This window comes from Myotis daubentonii, chromosome 7 (assembly GCF_963259705.1).
Source record: "Myotis daubentonii chromosome 7, mMyoDau2.1, whole genome shotgun sequence".
Taxonomy (NCBI): Eukaryota; Metazoa; Chordata; class Mammalia; order Chiroptera; family Vespertilionidae; genus Myotis; species Myotis daubentonii.
Genome location: NC_081846.1, coordinates 60,191,372 through 60,210,984, shown reverse-complemented (window position 1 = coordinate 60,210,984; position 19,613 = coordinate 60,191,372). Strand labels below are relative to the sequence as shown.

The 19,613-nt window shown below is 36.4% G+C and overlaps 1 protein-coding gene and 1 pseudogene across 3 annotated transcripts in view; both read left to right on the top strand.

Annotated features, from left to right (window-relative positions):
• KCNJ3 (potassium inwardly rectifying channel subfamily J member 3) overlaps positions 1-8,143 on the top strand; it is a 143,047-nt gene extending 134,904 nt beyond the window's left edge. For 2 of the 3 annotated variants that reach the window (XM_059704417.1, XM_059704416.1), the window contains exon 4: positions 4,427-8,143. In XM_059704417.1, the coding sequence (XP_059560400.1) occupies positions 4,427-5,013 (587 nt within the window). In that variant the 3' untranslated portion in view covers positions 5,014-8,143. The remainder of the gene's footprint in view (positions 1-4,426) is intronic. The other variant, XM_059704418.1, reaches the window with a different exon arrangement.
• A 10,053-nt stretch (positions 8,144-18,196) lies between these two features.
• On the top strand, positions 18,197-18,346 carry LOC132239009 (U2 spliceosomal RNA; annotated as a pseudogene).
• Positions 18,347-19,613: the final 1,267 nt, after the last annotated feature.

The following is a 19,613-nucleotide window of genomic DNA, read 5'->3' as shown; positions in this document are numbered from 1 at the left end:
ACTCCCAATCTCTCCCACTTCCCGCCTTCTATAGTAAGGTTACGATAAAGCCTCCACTGTGCAGAAGCTATTGATTGTTTGATAGTTTCTGTGTCTCAGCAGTCAGGCAGCCCCCTTGGACTGGTTATATTGTATTTAACAATCTCCTACTCACCTCATGTCGGCGACATACGTACCACCCCTGACCAGGATATATTGAGTTAGAAGAATTCTGAAAGGTGAATAAAGGACTTGTCAAATAACAACTCACTTTGCCATGTTCACTTAAAAAGCATTCAGGCTTCTTATTTGAATGAACATTCGATTCAGTTCAATAGATGGTCATAATAGCATGGTGGAAAGGCAGAATCAGGAAAGGAAAAAGTAAAAAATAAAGGCGTTAGCCTACATTGCTTCTGTCCTTTTAGATTGACATATTGACACTGGAATGAATTAGATGAAACAATAATATATAGAGGTTTTTATCCATGAATCACAGAATAAATCCCCACCCCCACCCCTCAAAAAAATGTTTTTCATCTAAGGATTCAAAAGTCCCAGCTATTTCCAGAAGCAACATCTGTTGCTTTGCCAGTTTCCACAGAGATGAGCTTGTGTTGATTTTCATCACATTTGTTCAAATCTGGAATCTGGTTAAAACATGCAAACAGTTGCATTGCCAGTTAAGTGATGCATCATATCGTACCCTTTGAATAATGCTATTTTTCTGCATTAATTTTGATTCCAGTGAAATTTTCAATTATGGATCCAAGTATGAATTATTTTAAAATAATTTGGGTTAGAGTAAGAAATAGAAAATAACACATTCTAGAAGGAAGAACACTATGATACATACATGTTCTTAGAAAACATAGTTATACTTTAAATCTTTTCAATTGGAATTTGTAATTTTTTTAGCAGCATTTTTGGAATAACTTGTAAAACGCAGTAGTCTCTCAATTGCATGTTATGTTAGCACCTTGTTTAAACTACGGAGTGACCATCATAGACATTTCCTGTTATCCAACTTTTAATGCTTTCATATCATTATCCAGAGGTTGATTGCATATGAGTATTTTGAAGTGAAACCATGTATAAAAACTATGATATTTTTAAAATGGAAATGTCTGATGTTTGTGTACCTATATCTAATAAAAGTGTAAAAGAAACAGCAGAAGAACAAACAAAGGTTAAAGTGCTGGCAAATATTCTTGGGATAATTACCGAAGTATGATAATGGATTTAGTCCCTCAGCTTGCTGCAGGTCTTTGCAATACACCGAGTCCACAGCCAGTCTCTCCTGCTATTATGTTATCAGAGATAACAGGTGGAAAATATGAAGAAACTCTAAATGTTGCAAACATAAGTAATGCATTTTTTCTATATTTTAAAAAAATTTGGATATTTAATTGACCATTTATAAAAGAGATTGGCTATCTGATATCTAGTGATTTTTAAATTTAATTTTCTTTATTTCTCATATGGGACAAATGACTAATATGTCAGAATTTTTCCTTATGTAAATTCAGTATAACTAATTTACAGGAAGAACAGGAATTGCAAGTGATCACTACAGAAGGATAAGCACAGCAATCATAATTTTCTGAGCATTGCCTAAATACTAGGCTTTGTTCTGTACTTTTTCTTCACTTATCTCAAATTCTCAACAGCATTATAAAGGAAGGTATCATTATCTCTACTTTGTAAAAGAGAAAACCAAGGTTCAGAGAGCTTTAGGTAATTTTCACAAGTTATTTAGTAGTGGAATTGGTAGTCAAATTCATACACTTTTGAATTTAAATTTTGTTCCAGTGTTTTCTCTATTGGTAGAAATAACTGAACAAATCCATGATCTAAACTTTTAATACTAATATTGTTATCTTCATATATAAATACTAGAGGCCCGGTGCACTGATTTGTGCACCAGTGAGGTCCCCAGGCCTGGCCTGTGGGGCTTGGGCCGAAACTGGCTCTCCGACATCCCCGGAGGGGTCCCAGATTACGAGAGGGTGGTTCTTGGATGATGCACCCTGGAACTGGGCTCCCTCCTCTCTGGTTCCCAGTGTCACCAGAGAACCACAGCTGCCAAGTCACCCCAGCACAGCAGCTCCTGTGTTGATCGTCTACCCCCTGGTGGTCATTGCACATCTTAGCTACTATCTGGTCGGATGGTCAAACAGCCACTTAGGCTTTTATATATATAGATTTCTGAGGGCTATTCCTGATATAATGTTGATTATTAAGACTGATACTTGGTCACTATCAGATTTTTAGCATCATAGTTAAATTGATAGGTTCCTTAAAATTGGTTTCTTAACAAATATACAGATATATGATGGCAAAATAAAAACAGCAACAACAACCCCAGAAATTAAAATAATACTGACACCTTTTTTTTTTCTACAGCTTCCTAGATTTGCTCCCAAGAAAGGTCAAGATATTTAAACTCTTTGACTAACATATTCTTTATTTTAAAAATGGATGTAAGAATATTTTCATATCAGGATAATATTGAAGATTAGAAATAATGTAGAGAGAGAAGCTAATAGTGCCTGAGATATGATAAGTATTTATTTTCGATATAAGTTTCTTTTAAAACTTTCTGGAAAAAGACAGTATTATAAGTGGCAACAATTTATTCTTTGGTGATATATAACTGATAATAATATAAGGTGAGATATTTGGAAAGAATCAATGAAGGATTTATCTTTAATATGGCTTTTCAATTATGCACTTTATTCTAAGTATTGTATGTATAATTATTAGTCAGGGGGAAAGGACAGAATGTCCCTTTATGCAAACTATTCTAGGCTTAAACACAATAGAAATTATTTATAAAGTGACAAAGGGAGAATAGAAATGAAAGACAAAAAGACTGTCATTGTTTAAATTACACTTAATTATTGAAGAGATGCATTTTTTTAAAGATTCATCTATCATTTTACATTGTAATAGCTTCTAATAGAAGTCTGAGAATAAAGGTAGAGGGAAGTAGTAAATTTTTCAACTTAGAGAAATTGTGTCTTTTGAGTAATATAAGACTGAAATTTGATATGTTATTAATTTATTCATGGACTTCCAGTCTTCACACAATGAATATTTACAAATTGACTGATTTAATAGTAACTCATCCTATATAATAAAAGCCTAATATATTAAGTGTCCAGTTGTCTAGTCGTCCGTTCAACCAATCGAAGAGTAATATGCTACTGATATGCTAAGGCCACTCAACTGCTCGCTATGATGTGCACTGACCACCAGGGGGCAGACACTCTGACTGGTAGGTTAGCTTGCTGCTTGGGTCTGGCCAATCGGGGATGAACCAGGCAGGCTGGACATGTCCTGGAGCCCTCCCGCATCCCTCCTCAGCCCCGATGGTGCATCGGTGGGGTCCCTAGGCCTTGCCTGCATCTTTTCGCAATCCGGGACCCCTTGGGGGATGTCGGAGAGCCAGTTTAGGCCCGATCCCGCAGGCCAGGATATGCCTCTAAGCTATCAACCTTTATGCACCAGGCCTCTAGTCTTAAATATATGTTTATGAAGAGAACACACTTGAGTAAAACAAACTAGCATGAGGTAAATGTCCAAGTGATATAATAAATAAATAGTAAAATTTGGCATTTGATCTCCAGCATCGGTTTCGGAGATTCTTATAGCAGGAATAGAACTTGAAACATCACATGGCCCAGATTACCGATTTTAGCATGTCGATTTCTAACTCGACCAAAACTTTACCTGGCCTTAAAGGTCCAAAAGAATGGAGTCACCACAATGACTTCCCATTATCTAACAAAGACATATTTCCAACTTTTATTTATTTAGGAAATACTTGGGTTAGTTATTTTTGCTGTCATTTATAAGAACAAACTGTGTGTAGACATTATACAACATATTTTACATTTCTGTACATGTTATTTATTATATTTCAATCTCAAAGCTGTCCTGTGGCACTGGTGTTATTTTCCACGTTTTATTCAACAGAATAGGGAAATGATGCTCAGTTAAAGATATTTCATAAGTTTACACGATGGTGATGTTTGGATTCAAAGGCAAGTTTGTTTCATTAATCACACTGTTTCTTGAATGATGGAAAATTATTATGTAATTTCTACACTTATCTCCTTATAGAGATAAATATGTTGCTATTGTTGCTATTATTCAATGCCCTTTTATTTTGGTTTATGGATAAACAATTAAGTATGCTATTGGTGCATTAACCTTTAAACATGAAGTGGCCCATGTTTTTCATTGGAAGAAAGTATATGCCTCTAAGCTACCAACCTTTATGAAAACTTTTAACATATTCTGTTACTTATTCTACTCAGATGGACACTCCAAAGCTTAAATAAGAAACCAAGATAAATTCCTTAGTTCAAACTAGCTTCACTTGTACTTCCACTATGCGTAAGTTTTATCAAGTACTTTTTTTTTTTTTTTTTGCTTGCAGGGATGACTTGTCAAGCTCGAACATCATACACTGAAGATGAAGTTCTCTGGGGTCATCGTTTTTTCCCTGTAATTTCCTTAGAAGAAGGGTTCTTTAAAGTTGATTACTCCCAGTTCCATGCAACATTTGAAGTCCCCACCACACCTTACAGTGTGAAAGAACAGGAAGAAATGCTTCTTATGTCATCCCCTTTAATAGCACCAGCCATAACTAACAGCAAAGAAAGACATAATTCTGTGGATTGCTTAGATGGCCTAGATGACATTAGTACAAAACTTCCATCCAAGCTGCAGAAAATGACGGGAAGAGAAGACTTTCCCAGGAAACTCTTGAGGATGAGTTCTACAACCTCAGAAAAAGCCTACAGCTTGGGAGATTTGCCCATGAAACTTCAACGAATAAGCTCAGTTCCTGGCAACTCAGAAGAAAAACTGGTATCTAAAGCCACCAAGATGTTGTCTGATCCCATGAGCCAGTCAGTGGCTGACTTGCCACCAAAGCTGCAAAGGATGGCTGGGGGAGGAGCCAGGATGGAGGGGAATCTCCCCGCCAAATTAAGGAAAATGAACTCTGATCGATTCACATAACAAACACCCTCTTAGGCATTATTTACTGTGGGATTTAGTAATAATCTAATATTTGGCTGATGAGGGAATCCTCTCTAAGGAATCTGAAAGGTACATTTCCTCCCCAGTCAGATATGCTTATTTGAGAAGCCTTATTTCCCAAGTACTACTACTGTGCAGAAAGCAAACGTTGTGAAGGGAGGGCATCATAAGGAAATTCCTACTAACGGGCATGTATTATCACATCATGCATGCAATAATGTGCAAATTTTGCATTTAGTTTTATGGCATGATTTATATATGGTATATTTATATTGTATATTCTGGAAATATATATATATATATATTTAAAGGGGTGGTATTCTCCATGACATTTCTAATATGTAAATTAAGCCGAAGATGAATAGATATCTTTCAGGGCGATAAAACTATATATATGTATGTATATGTATATACACATATATACATATATATGAACACACACATGCATACATACATATATATCTGATAAAAATTGTGATGTTTTGTTCAGAGTTGTAGTTCTTGTGCATGTTTACTTTATTAAGCTAGGAAGGCTACTGGCATTAATTATTAATACCAAATATTTTAGCCTTAAATTATTTGTCATTTTTAAAATCTAATTTAATGTTTTCTGCTGTTTAAGGTCCTAAAAGGGTTTCAATTGTACTTTATATGAGGGAGTCACACAAGTCTGTGCTATTTATGGCCCTGCCAAAATATAACCATTATATATTTAACTTGTAAATTTTAGAGTATATCAATATGTTGAAGATTTTTTACAATTTTTAAAACTTGCTAGTATTGGGGGGAAATAAAGATAAATAAATTTGAGAATTGGTCCTCTCCTGGACTAATTAAAATCTGGACACCTGTTTTGTATATGATTTAACACAACTGTGAGCTCTGAACAAATGTTGAGTCATTGTGATAGTCAGTAGCCAAGTTATACTGAATGCAGAGAATGTGTGAAATTACATAATTAATGGTCCCTGTTTCAAAATGAGTCAATTTCCACTTTGTTTCTGAAACTTCTGTCATTTCAAAAACCAATAATTTTTTCTTGCGGAGACACAACAATACACTGAAAGAGATGATAAATATTTATGTTTTAAATATATATGTCTTATTGAGTGTCTTCTTTTCTTTCCAGAGATTTCTTTTATTTTAAAAATTTTAAAGACATTTTTATTGATTTCAGAGAGGAAGGGAAAGGGGGAGAGAGGTAGAAACATCAATGATGAGAGAGAATCATAGATCAGCTGCCTCCTGCATGCCCCACACTGGGGATCTAGCACACAACCCGGGTATATGCCCTCACTGGGAATCAAAACCATGACCTCCAGGTTTCTAAGTCAACGCTCAACCACTGAGCCACACAATTTGGGCTAATTTTATTTTTTTATTACAGTTTCCATTCAACACTTTTGTGTGTGTGTGTTAGTTTCAGGTGTACAGCACAGCAGATGGACATTGATACAGTTTACAGAGCGCTCCCTCCGATTCTCTTTTCTTATGCCTTTCTTTTGTTGATGGCATTAGTTGTAATAGGACAGACTTGTTTCCTCACCTGGGGAACCTATCCTATCCAACACCTGTCACTCAGTTTGTGACAAATGTTTTGTACATACTTGAGAGAATTTAAAATTTGATGAATTGAAAGTATTTTACCCATCCATTTTTTTTTTCTTTTTTGATGTTATTGTTTGGTTGGTTAAACACTGATTTCATTGGTATATTGGATCCCTGGCCTACCAAAATAATTTTAGCAGTACTATTTTTTAACCTTAAGGTTTTATATTTATAATTCATTACAGAATCAAAGCTATTGCTTGGCAGAACAACTACAAAATAAAGATTTGGAATGCAGATATTTTAGTGAAAATTTATAAGTGCTCTTTATCAGAATATAATGGATTTTCCTATAAAACTTTTTGAACATTGCAGTGCAAGTCTGCCCATAATTAATCTATTTGTCCTTATTAACATGCAAATCCTTAATGGCTGGTTTGGGCACTCATCATTTCCTGTTTTTAGCAATCTTGTGATAATTCCCTTATTGGAAAATTATTACATCAACAATTCAATCACTGATTACAAGAATACCTTCTGGCTACCTCTGTATCAACCAAATTCTGTAGGTGCAAACATATACCAGGGAATTGTTACTGGCAAAATGATCAACCTTGAGCATCCATCCACTGTGAATAAAGCTGGTTGCCCTACCCCTTAATCTCTGAACTTTCCTTTTTGCTGGATATAAGAAGTGAAATAGTAGCAGAAAGAGGAGTTGGGGGGGGGGGGGGTGGGGAGGGCGGAGTGGGAGGGGCTAGTATATTTATTACCAGTGGAAGAAACTGCATAGATCATTTAGCCCAAACACTTAAAACTAAATAGAGCCATAATTCAGTTTGGAGAGCTATTTTGTCTTTGATACCAAGTAGAATATGGGCCCCAAAATAAACTCTCCAAAGATTTTCATTAATTCATTTAACCTTTTTTTTTTTTTTTTTTTTTTGCATGTTTTGTTTTTTTATGTCCCAGGCATTTCTCGCTCCTGGGGGATTTGGGTATGACTAAGTCAGAGGAGGTCACTGCCCATTTGAACAATGCATATCAGTAGGAGAATGGGGAGGGGCACCGTGAGACAGACAAAAAACAAATGAGGTGATTTCAGATAGTAACATATTACTTAAGGAAAGGAAAACAGGGTAAAATGAAAAAAATGACTGGGTGAAATAATAATCATTTTAGAGTAGGTTACTGGTTTAGGGAGGGGGTGATACTTAAACAGAGACTTGGATGATAAGAAAACAACCCCTCTTGCCAAAATTAATATTTCTTAGTGAATGCTATTTCTTTATTTTTACCACGTATGTATGGGAAAGATATGATTTCTGCATGTAATTGCAGTTTAACCCCTATTGCTAAGTTGCTCATAAGTCCCAGTTTCCATTCAAGAGTGCCAGCTTGTCCTGTTGTACCTGTGTAATTATTAACAGCACTCCCTTTCACTCTTAGAGTGTCTTGGTTTGAATGACATATTATATGGTGACTCTACATTTTTGTTGAAACTAACTAAATTATAAAGTCTAATATATTTGGATAAAAATAAAGAATTGCTTTTATTCTCCCTTTGTTGATTTTTTTGACACTGATCATTCCACACAAAATCATTGCAGTTTCATATATGGAAAAGTGACTGGGTGAAATAATTATTTTAGAAAAGGTGACTTCTTATCAAAGTGATTTTGTGTAACATTTGCTCGTTCTACACGTGACATGTTTTCTCAGCAGTGAAATGTTATGCATTTTATTGACTGAATAAAAAATAAACCTGTGGTGTTTCCATTTCAGGAACTTGTATGAGCTCAAATCAAAGAGAGTAAAAGTCAACTTAAGCCAACGAAGCTTTCAGCCCACCAAAATATAATGTGTTCATTGAACTGAATAATTATTTAACAACTGCAAACTAATCCCTTTTTATGGGATTTTTATGGTGTATGTAGCTCCTGTCATGATGAAATATTTCACTCTATTTATCAAAATGATGTAAATAAAAGAAATACAATTATTTTGATAATGCTCATCTTCATTTTAAATATTATTCATCACTTTCAGCAATAGGTGAATAGGCTTTTATAAATACTTGCCAAATGAAAAATAAGGATATATCATTAATTATTTCTGAAAAAATTCTTATGCTGTTCTAAATACATTCATATATGGCTTTAAATACTATAAAAAAGCATTTAGCTGTCTGATTATTCAAGAGCCACTTTCTCTAGACAAGATGGAACCTGAATGGATCATTTCTGTGGGAGGAAGAGTGTGATTATGGGGAAGGTGTCTTACACACTGTATTATGAAATTTTCTATCATTCCATACCATGAAGAGAGTTCACCTCGGATGCACAGCACATCTGTGAGCTCTACTTCAGTAGTTGTGCTTGAATTACATAAATACTTAATTACCATCAAACTAATTTCATTGTCTGGCATGCAATTTATAATTATTTAAATGAACAAGGTCATTTAGGTTATAAAAATATAAACTCATATATTCAATACTGCAACTTCAGTATTATAAAAACTATATTTAACTTTCAAATCATGATTGGGTTTAATATTAAAGTGTGTGCAATATTTTTCCACCTCCCACCAGTTAACTACTCATATTTCTTGATTCAATGTGATTATCAGAAGACTCTTAACTCCTAAAAGGTAATAATTTAATCCGTCACAATTCCATCCTTGAGGTTAATTTTTATTTTGGCTCCTTATTGGTGAGACACGTCAGCAATATGGAACCTGAACTTCATGCACATTATTTGAGATCTGCATTTCTTGGAGGTGTCTTCATGGACATCTTCTCCTTTGCTGAGCCAGAGTGTTTCAAAAGCCACAGTAAGTACAACAGACAAATACTTGTTTTCTTTAAATAAGAGGTCACCTTTTTTAAAAAAGTGTTCAGTTGCTTTTTTTGAAAGAGTTTCATAGAAAAAGCATATAGCATTCCTAACTTTGGATCAGGCCAGTTCTGTGATATGTAATATGCCAACTCCCTGGTACCTCTCAGAATTAATTCAAAAAGCCAAGTTCTTACAGCTTCTGGCCTAGAGGAGTTCAAAGAAAATGGATCTCATCATTTAGTAGAATGTATTTTTTCTTTTTTCAAATTCTGATTTTCTTACCTGAAATGTCTTGAAATCTTGGCTGTCTCAGAATATTTGGGCTCTGTGTGATCAATGAGTACTGTGGACAGCAAATAAGGTAGGGCCCGTTACCTCCTCACTGCTTATTAAGAGTCTCATCCCTAACTCCTGCTTATCCTTTCCCAGCTCCGCATGTCAATCATTTGCATGGTGATCTGCCCACATTATTTGAATCTTCGCAACAACTATATGGTAGAGATTTTACAATGAAAAAAACTAATTCTCAGATAGTCAGTCCATTTAGTCTGTTTTTAACTAAATTAAATCTTCAAACATGAGAAGTCCCTGCCCTCTTGGGTGGTTCTACTGTTATTTACATGCAAATCCCTTAACCATTCTTAAATTGCTTCTTGATTTTCCATTTGGGAACATTATCTATTTGCTTTTAACTGAAGTAGATGAAAATCCAATTTGGTTTTGTTTTGTTTAACTCTTGCTACCCACTACACCTCCACCATATCCACCCTACCCTAAATTCCCAATGTTGTTACAGCATGCTTTAATTAGATTAACTATCAGTGTTTTCTTTAAGTGCTATAACAATTGAGCCCATGTGTTTTTTTTTCTTTATTGATTAAGGTATTACATATATATCTTTATCCCCCTATTGCCCCCCCACACTTATGCCCTCACCGCCCTCCCCCCCCCCCCCCCGCCCCTCCGTGTCTGTGTCCATTGGTTAGGCTTATATGCATGCATACCAAGTCCTTTGGTTGATCTCTTCCCCTTACCCCAACCTTCCCCTGCTTTCCTCTGAGGTTTGGAGGTCTGATTGATGCTTCTCTATCTCTGGATCTGTTTTTGTTCATCAGTTTATGTTGTTCATTATATTCCACAAATGAATGAGATCATGTGTTATTTATCTTTCTCTGACTGAGCCCATATGTTTTGATCATTTTCCCATTGTGTTGGGATCTCCCTTTATCATCATGCTGGGGAATTCCATTTATGGCATTCTTGGTGTAGAAACCCTGTTTTATGAGGCATGTATTTTCATCTTTTCTTGGTTTACTTCTTTGTTTTCACTACACACATTTTTTAGGAGCTTCTCATAAAAAATAGGATAGTGAACTTTTTGAGACTTTGATTTTTAAAATAATCAATCTGTACTTCCTAACTAATATTAATAATTTGGCATGGTGTAGAAATCACTTTCCTTCAACATTTCAGTGACATTGTTTCTTTTCTTTTTCTTCTTTTTTTCTTTATCTTCTAATGTTGCTACTGAGATGTCTGATGCTCCTCTGAGTTTTAATTCCTTTTTAATTTAAAGCTTTCAGAATATTATAATATTCCCTCTGTTCTTAATTTGCAAGATGTTCTGCCTAAGTGTGAGTCAAATTTAGCCCATTTTGCTCTGCCTTTTCAGTTTGGACAGTTTTCTTAAGTTTTTTGATTTCCCTCTATTTTTCTCTATTCTGTCGTTCTAGAATTTTCATTATTTGGCTGTTGGAACTCTTGGAATGATTTTCTAATGTTCTTACATTTTCTCTTTTGTTATTGTTATGCACTTTTTCTCTACATTCTTGAAGATGTTCTTAATTTTAAGTTTTATGACTTTCAGTTTATGTCCATTTATTTGATTTCATTTCTCTTCCAAGATTTTCATTTCTTCTATAACATTTTTATTTTTCAATAACTTTTTTGTTCTCTAAATATGCCTTTAAAACAGACTTTCAAGTTTAATTTTGCCACTGTCTCCTTTCCTGACCTCTTTGCTCTGCTAAGCCTTTAAAATTCTCTATAATTTCAGTGTTTTAGGAAGCAGTAGGAATAAGTACTTACAGTATTTAATCTGCTACTTTGAGAAGAAAGGTTAGCATAACTGCATTAGTTTTCTATCACTGTTATCACGACTTACCACAAATTAGCAGCATAAATAATACAAATTTATCACCTTACAATCTGTAGATAGAAGCCCAACATAGGTCTCACTTGGCTAAAATCAATGTCAACACAACTGTGGTTCTTTTGTGTTTTTTGTTTGTTTGTTTTTTTCTGGAGGCTTTAGAAGAGAATTGATTGCATTGATCTTTCCATTTTCCAGAGGCCATCCACATTCTTTGGCTCATTGCCCCCTCCCTCCGTCATCAAAGCCAGCAAAGTTGAATCTCTGTGTCTTTGTGACTCTTCTACCTTTCTCTCTCCCACTGTGCTATAATCTAAATAATACCTTCATCTCAAGGTTATTGATCTAGTCACATATGCCAGTCTGTTTTGCCATGTAAGGTAACATATCCATTGGTTCTAGAAACAAATTCATGTGGACTCCTTTGAGGGTCATTATTCTGACTACCTCACAACATTTCTCACTTATCCCCTTTTATATAAAGAGAGTTTAATTTCAATAAAACATTTCCTCCCAAAATCTAAGTATAATTTTATGTAGATTTAAAAATAAGAGCAGGCATTTTAAAAAATTAATTACATCCTAGCTGGTTAAGAAACATTTATAATAAAAGCATAATATGCTAATTAGACCAGATGTTCTTCCAGACGATCTTCTAGATGAAGCCGGGGCTGCCTGGGTCCCAGGTGCCTACTGGCAGCCAGAGGCAAGCCTGAGTCCCAGATGCCAGAGGGAAGCCGGTGCCATAGCCAGGGGAAGAAAGGCCTACTATTTCATGAATTTCATGCATTGGGCCTCAGTATTTAGTAAGACATTAATCATTCCCTTAGGAATCTATTTTTGTCATTGTGAACAAATGTCTGACCAGGTTTCATTTTACAATTCTTCATGGAGGAAACAGACAAACAAAACAGTGTTTCAAGAAATAGATTGATAATAACATCCAAAAAACAGTGATTCAAGAAATAGATTGTTATATCCTAACTTTGTATGTAAAATCCACTTTTTTTTGGTTAGCCACCCTGCCCTTGGGTCTTAAAACTATATCAACGGTGGGTTTAGGTTTCAGTAAATCAGCCTTAAACTGGTATCATTTGTTGGCAGAAAAACATTACTGTGCCACTTAGACACTTAAAATATATGAAAGTTTATGACCTGAAGTTACTTTTAGCAATAAATTTCATTGTATTTTAGCCAAATGATCAATGAACTGTATGCAGACACATTGGATGGGCCCTTTGGGAGTTGGCACTTTGATCACATTTGTTTCAGTGGCTGACTGAATGAGAAGGGTAAATCTGAAAATGTCACTTAGATGCAGGTTTATTTTTGTAAGTGAAAGATGATAGCCTGTCTTCTACCTAGTATCCCATTGTTATGAAAATGACTTGTAATATCTAATGAGAGTTATGGCTTCTTTTTTATTAAAGACTAGAGGCCCAATGCACGAAATTCATGCAAGAGTAGGCCTTCCTTCCCCCAGCTGCCAGCACCGGCTTCCCTCTGGCACCTGGCACCCGGGCTTCCCTCCAGTCGACGGCAGGCACCTGGGACCCAGGCTTCCCTGGCAGCCCCGGCTTCGTCTGGAAGGATGTCCAATCTAATTAGCATATTATGCTTTTATTATGATAGATTCCTAAATAAATGATTTCTTTTTTAAAAATATATATTTTATTGATTTTTTACAGAGAGGAAGGGAGAGGGATAGAGAGTTAGAAACATCGATGAGAGAGAAACATTGATCAGCTGCCTCCTGCACACTCCCTACTAGGGATGTGCCCGCAACCCAGGTACATGCCCTTGACCAGAATCGAACCTGGGGCCCTTGAGTCCACAGGCTGACACTCTAAAATGATTTCTTATCATCAACTTTTATCGCCCTTTCCTTTTTACTGTAGAGGGACTTCTCAGTTTTATAAAGCATGCATTATAGGAAAAATTGTGCACATAATAATTATGATAGAGACTCATATTTTTGTAACCATTTATAGGCTTTACTTCACTGGCTCTCACTTTCCCTATATACAAAATTAATAGTATGAAATTATATTGCATTCTTAGATTCATATTTTACATTATTTACAACTTTACTTAAAATATGTAGATTTGGACATTTGAACAAACTCTCTGATCCAACCATAGTTTACTAACATTAGATTTATATTTAAAGCCAGTCCCTTTTCATTCTAGCAGCCTTACAGAGTTGATATTCAACTTTAAAGAAGAGATTGAGTGGAAGATATTTGATATATTTGGATCGATACCCTGATAGGATTACACAGTTTCTTACGGAAAGTAAAAGTAAGGATAAACCATAATCTTTTGATTTATTAATGTAAAAGTCATTATTTTTTTTACCATGACTATTTATCCCCTCCATGCCCTCTTCCACCTCTACCCCTGCCCCCACCCACAATCACCACACTATTGTCCATGTCCATGAGTGTTCTCTCTCTCTCTCTCTCTTTCTCTCTCTCTCTCTCTCTTTCTCTCTCTCTTCTTTTTTATTCAATCCACCCATAATTATTGATGATCAAGTTGGAGGGAAAAAATTGCTTTGGGAAGAATCAAGATGTTGGTTACAGTTGAAATGGAACACAAACTGTGAATGGCCAGTATTCATGCCAATAGTCTAGTCTGAACCAGTAAGGTAAGGTAGTTTTACGTAACTGGTTATATATTTTATTGATTTCTTTCTCCAGTACCCTCCTAATACTTTCCAAATTGTCAAACATGAATGCCCTGTATATAGGTGGACCTCTTACTTTGTGCCATGTGGACACTGTGCCACCTATTGTCCTTTGTTGTGTTTTTAAATGTATTTATTTAACTTTTAATTAAATTTATTGGAGTGACGTTGATGAATAAAATTATATAGATTTCAGGGGTACAGTTTTTTAATACCTCATCTGTATATTGTATTGTGTTTTCACTATCCCAGGTCAAGTCTCCTTCCATTATCATTTATCTTCTCTTTATCCTCTCTTACCTCCCCAAATCCCCTTTCCCTCTGGCAATCACCATACTATTATCTGTGTTTATGAGTTGTTCTTTTTTTTCTTAATTCATTCACCTTTATCACCCAGCCCTACTCCCCCTCCCTCTGGAAGCTCTCAGTCTGTGTTCTTTGTCTATGAGTCTGTTTCTATTTTGTTAGCTTATTTTGTTCATTAGGTTCCACATATAAATGAAATTATATGGTATTTGTCTTTCTCTGACTGGATTGTTTCACTTAGCATACTACTCTCTAGGTCAGTGGTTCTCAACTTTCCTAATGCCACGACCCTTTAATACAGTTCCTCATGTTGTGGTGACGTCCAATTTCATTGTTACAAATTGAACATAATTAAAGCATAGTGATAAATCACAAAAACAATATGTAATTATATATGTGTTTTCTGATGGTCTTAGGCGACCCCTGTGAAAGGGTCATTCGACCCCCAAAGGGGTCGCGACTCACAGGTTGAGAACCGCTGCTCTAGGTCTATTTATGCTGTAGCAAAGGGTATGGCTTCCTTCTTTTTTATGGCCTAGTAGTATTCCATTGTGTAAATGTACCACAGCTGTCTTATCCACTCATCTACTAATGGACTTGGGCTGCTTTCAAATCTTGATTATTGTAAACAATGCTGCAGTAAACATAGGGGTGCATATAGTCTTTCAAATTAGTGTTTCTGATTTCTTGGGATATATTCCTAGAAGTGGAATTGGTGGATGATAAGGCAGTTCCATTTTATTTATTTATTTATTTATTTATTTATTTATTTATTTATTTATTTTAAATTTTACTGATTTTCAGAGAGGGAGAGGGAGAGATAAAATCATCAATGATCAGAGAGAATCATTGATTGGCTGCCTCGATGCTCAACCACTGAGCCATACCGCTGGGCCCATTTTAATTTTTGAGAACTCCATATTGCTACCCACAGTGGCTGCACCAATCTGCATTCCCACCAATAGGGCTCCCTTTTCTCCACATTCTTGCCAACACTTGTTATGGATCTAGTGATGATAGCCATTCTGACAGGTTTGAGGTGATATCGCCTTGTGGCTTTAATTTGCATTTCTCTGAGACTTAGTGACATTGAGCATCTTTTCATAAAGTTTGCTATCTGTATGGCTATTCAGTTTTCCCTATCTTTTAATTGGAGTGTTTGTTTGCTTGGAGTTGAGTTTTATAAGTTCTTTATAAATTTTTATGTTAACCCCTTATCATATGTATCAGTGAATATATTATCCCATTCAGTGTGTTATCTTTCCATTTGTTGATAGTTTTCTTTGCCGTGCAAAACCTTTTCAGTTTGATGTAGTCCCATTTGTTTATTTTTAATTTTGTTTTCTTTGCCCTAGGAGATACGTCAGAAAAAAACATTGCTACCAGAAATGTCTGAGATTTTACTGGCTGTGTTTTCTTCTAGGATTTTTACCGTTTCTAGTCTAATATTTTAGTCTTTAACCCATTTGGTTTTATTCTTGTGTAAAGTGTAAGAAAGTGGTTTAGTTTCATTTTTTGCACCTATCTGCCCAATTTTCTTGACACCATTTATTCAATAAACTGTCTTTACCCCATTGAATGTTCTTGCCTCCTTTGTCAAATATTAATTGACCTTAAAGGAGTGGATTTATTTCTGGGGTTTCTATTCTGTTCCATTGATCTATATGTCTATTTTATACTAGCACCAGGCTGTTTTGATTACTGTAGCCTTGTAATATATTTCAATATCAGGTAATCTGATTCCTCCAACTTTGGTTTTCTTTCTCAAGACTGCTGTAGCTATGTCAGGTCTTTTGTGGTTCCATATAAATTTTTGGAATATTTGTTCTATTTCTGTAAAATATGCAATTGGCATCTTGATAGGAATTGCATTGAATCTATAGGTTGCTTTGGGTAGTATATATATATTAATGATGTTAATTATTCATATCCATGAACATGGCATATGCATCCACTTATTTGTACCTTTTCAATTTCTTTTTTTTTCTAGTATCTTTATATTTTTTCTAGTGCAGGTATTTTATATCCTTGATGAAATTGATTCCCAGGTATTTTATTTTATTTTTTGATGCATTTATAAATGAGATTGTTTTATTAGTCTCCCTTTTTGATTGCTCATTATTGGTTTATAGAAATGCAACTGAAATCTGAATATTTATTTGTATCCTGCTATTCCTTTTGACATGAACTTTCTGGGCATTCATTTCCAGTTTGAATTTAACTTCAGGATTGAAATAGCTACAGAAACCTATCAACTTCACATGAATAATCATTTGTTTAGGTAATTTTGTGGGCCTATTGTGTTATAGATTATATGGTATCCTTGGAGTATACCATATAAAAGAAAGGGGCTCCAAACTTATTACCAATGCGATCCACTAATGCTAATGAAATTGCAGCATTCTAAATGTTTGAAACATAACTGCACAGGATACTATGAGTGTACCCTGAAAACAGGTAATCCAGTTCAAATCTAATGTGGGATTGGTGTTGGGTTAAAGAAAGATCTTGTTTTGTAGTAAGGATATATTAGAATTATGTTTTCAGAAATTTGAGGAAATTATATAGATAACTAGGGGCCCGGTGCACAAAATTCGTGCACTGGGTGTGTGTGGGGGGGAGTGTCCCTCAGCCCAGCCTGCCCCCTCTCACATACTGGGAGCCCTCAGGTGTTGACCCCCATCACCCTCCAATCGTAGGATCGGCCCCTTGCCCAGGTCTGACGCCTCCGCCAGAAGTGTCAGGCTTGGACAGGGGACCCCCATCTCCCCCTGATCACTGGCTCTGGCCCCCGCCCAGGCCTGAGGCTTCTGGCCCAGGAATCATGCCTGGGCAGGGGACCCCCATCTCCCTCTGATCGCTTGCTCCACCCCCCGCCCAAGCCTGACGCCTCTGACCCAGGCTTCAGGCCTGGGCAAGGAGACCATCATATCCCCCCAATCCCCAGCTCCGCCCCCCGCCTAGGCCTGATGCCTCGGCCAGAGGAGTTGACCCTCATCACCCTCCGATCACCAATCACTGGATCGGCCCCTTGACCAGGCCTGAGGCCTCTGACAGAGGTGTCAGGCCTGGGCAGGGGACCCCCGGCTCCCCGCGGTTTCAGGCTCCGCCCCTGCCCAGGCCTAACGCCTCTGGTCTAGGCATCTGGCCCGGGCAGCGGGGACCCGCAGCTGCAGCGGCCCCGCCATCGTGGCTTCGCTTTAGGCCCAGGCAAGAGACCCCTAGCTCCTGGGACTGCCAGCTTCGACCGTGCCCAGCTCCCATTGCTGGCTCCACCCCTACTTCCTGCTATCACTGGCCAGAGCGGCAAAGGCGCCTGATTCTCTGATCATGGCTGGGGGGCAGGGCAAAGGCGGCCCCAGGGCCGCCTTTGCCCTGCCCCCCAGCTCTTAGCTCCCCCCTGGGTTTCCGATCACTGTCAGTGGCAGGGGGCTTCTTCCTGCTTTCCCTTTCACCTCCCTGCATTGTGCCTACATATGCAAATTAACCGCCATCTTGTTGGCAGTTAACTGCCAATCTTAGTTGGCAGTTAATTTGCATATAGCCCTGATTAGCCAATGAAAAGGGTAGCTCGTACGCCAATTACCATTTTTCTCTTTTATTAGTGTTGATAGAAAGAGGGGACCTATTGCTTCTCGGCCTTTTGGCTAAGATCAAGTGTAGTATCTGTTCTTATCATAAAGAGGGGACCTAAAGGAAGCAGCATGTGTAGATTCATGGAGTTTGGAAACAATATTATGTTTTACAAATTTAAGTAATTCTGAAAGACTAAACCATGGGATGTGAGAAGTGGATTAATTTGGAAAATAATTAGAGAGGTTAGTAGGGGCCCATTCATTTTATAACCCCTAGAAACTAGTTGGATTTCTATGAAGACAACTTTTAAAGATTATAAAAGGGTGGTGGGATCAGATATGTACATTAAAAAGTTCACTCTTCCAATATACACCAGAGATAAATGAACTCCACATTTTCATTTTATTGGAACCAGTATATTTTGATTAAACTTTATTTATAGCTCACATCCCTCAGAAAAAGAATGTTGGGGGCTTAAAAATATTATAGGAAATATGAATAAAATTGAATACACAAGAAAGATAAGAAGCAAAAAACAAGAATATATTCTAACTGTATAGATTAATATAGATGCTGTAACTGAATGCAATAGTTCACCCCTGGCAGGTAAGGACATCATTTTGTGTCACTCCTCTTTCCTGTAAAGAACAAAGACAACAATTTACCAGCAGCAGCCAATAATTTCAGACCTTTTTATATCTCACTAGACTTCCACAAAAATGTCTCTCTTTTCTCAACCATTGCAGTCAAGCACTACAAATTATCTGAACCATCCCCCAAGGAAAGTGTTGTTTAAACATTTATTTCCTCTCTTTGCTTTTCTTGTTACATTCAAGAGCATTAAATTGTTTTTTTTTTTTTATATATATATAAGGTGGTAAAATGGAAACTCTGAAAAAGCAAAGGTTTAAAAATATTGACACTGGACCTCTTGCTACTCAAGAGGTGGTTTTGTATCAGGAACACGTTTCAAGATATGAGCTGTTATTCAGTTTTAATCCAAGATAGAATATTAAAAAAACAATTTCTAGTGTTGGCATATAAGCTAGAGCCATCCAAAATAACTTTATAGATTTTCCATGATTTGGCACTTAATAATTAAGATTCTCTGATTAGCCTGGCTGATGTTGCCCAATGGCTGAGCATCAATCTATGAACCAGGAAGTCACGGTTTGATTCCCTGTCGGGGCACATGCCTGGGTTGCAGGCTAGGTCTCCAGGGGGGCCTGCAGGAGGCAGCGATCAATGACTCTCATCATAGATGTTTCTATCTCTCTCTCCCTATTCTTTCCTTTCTAAAATCAGTAAAAATATATTTTAAAAATATATATTTAAAAAATTCACTGGTTAAATCATTTTTATAATTTTAAATGTATGTAACAAATGTTGTTCTCCAATAATTACTTGTATACCAATAAAAAGAAAGAAATGTTTATGCATTGACCCTTTCCTTCAGCCTAGGGGTTCA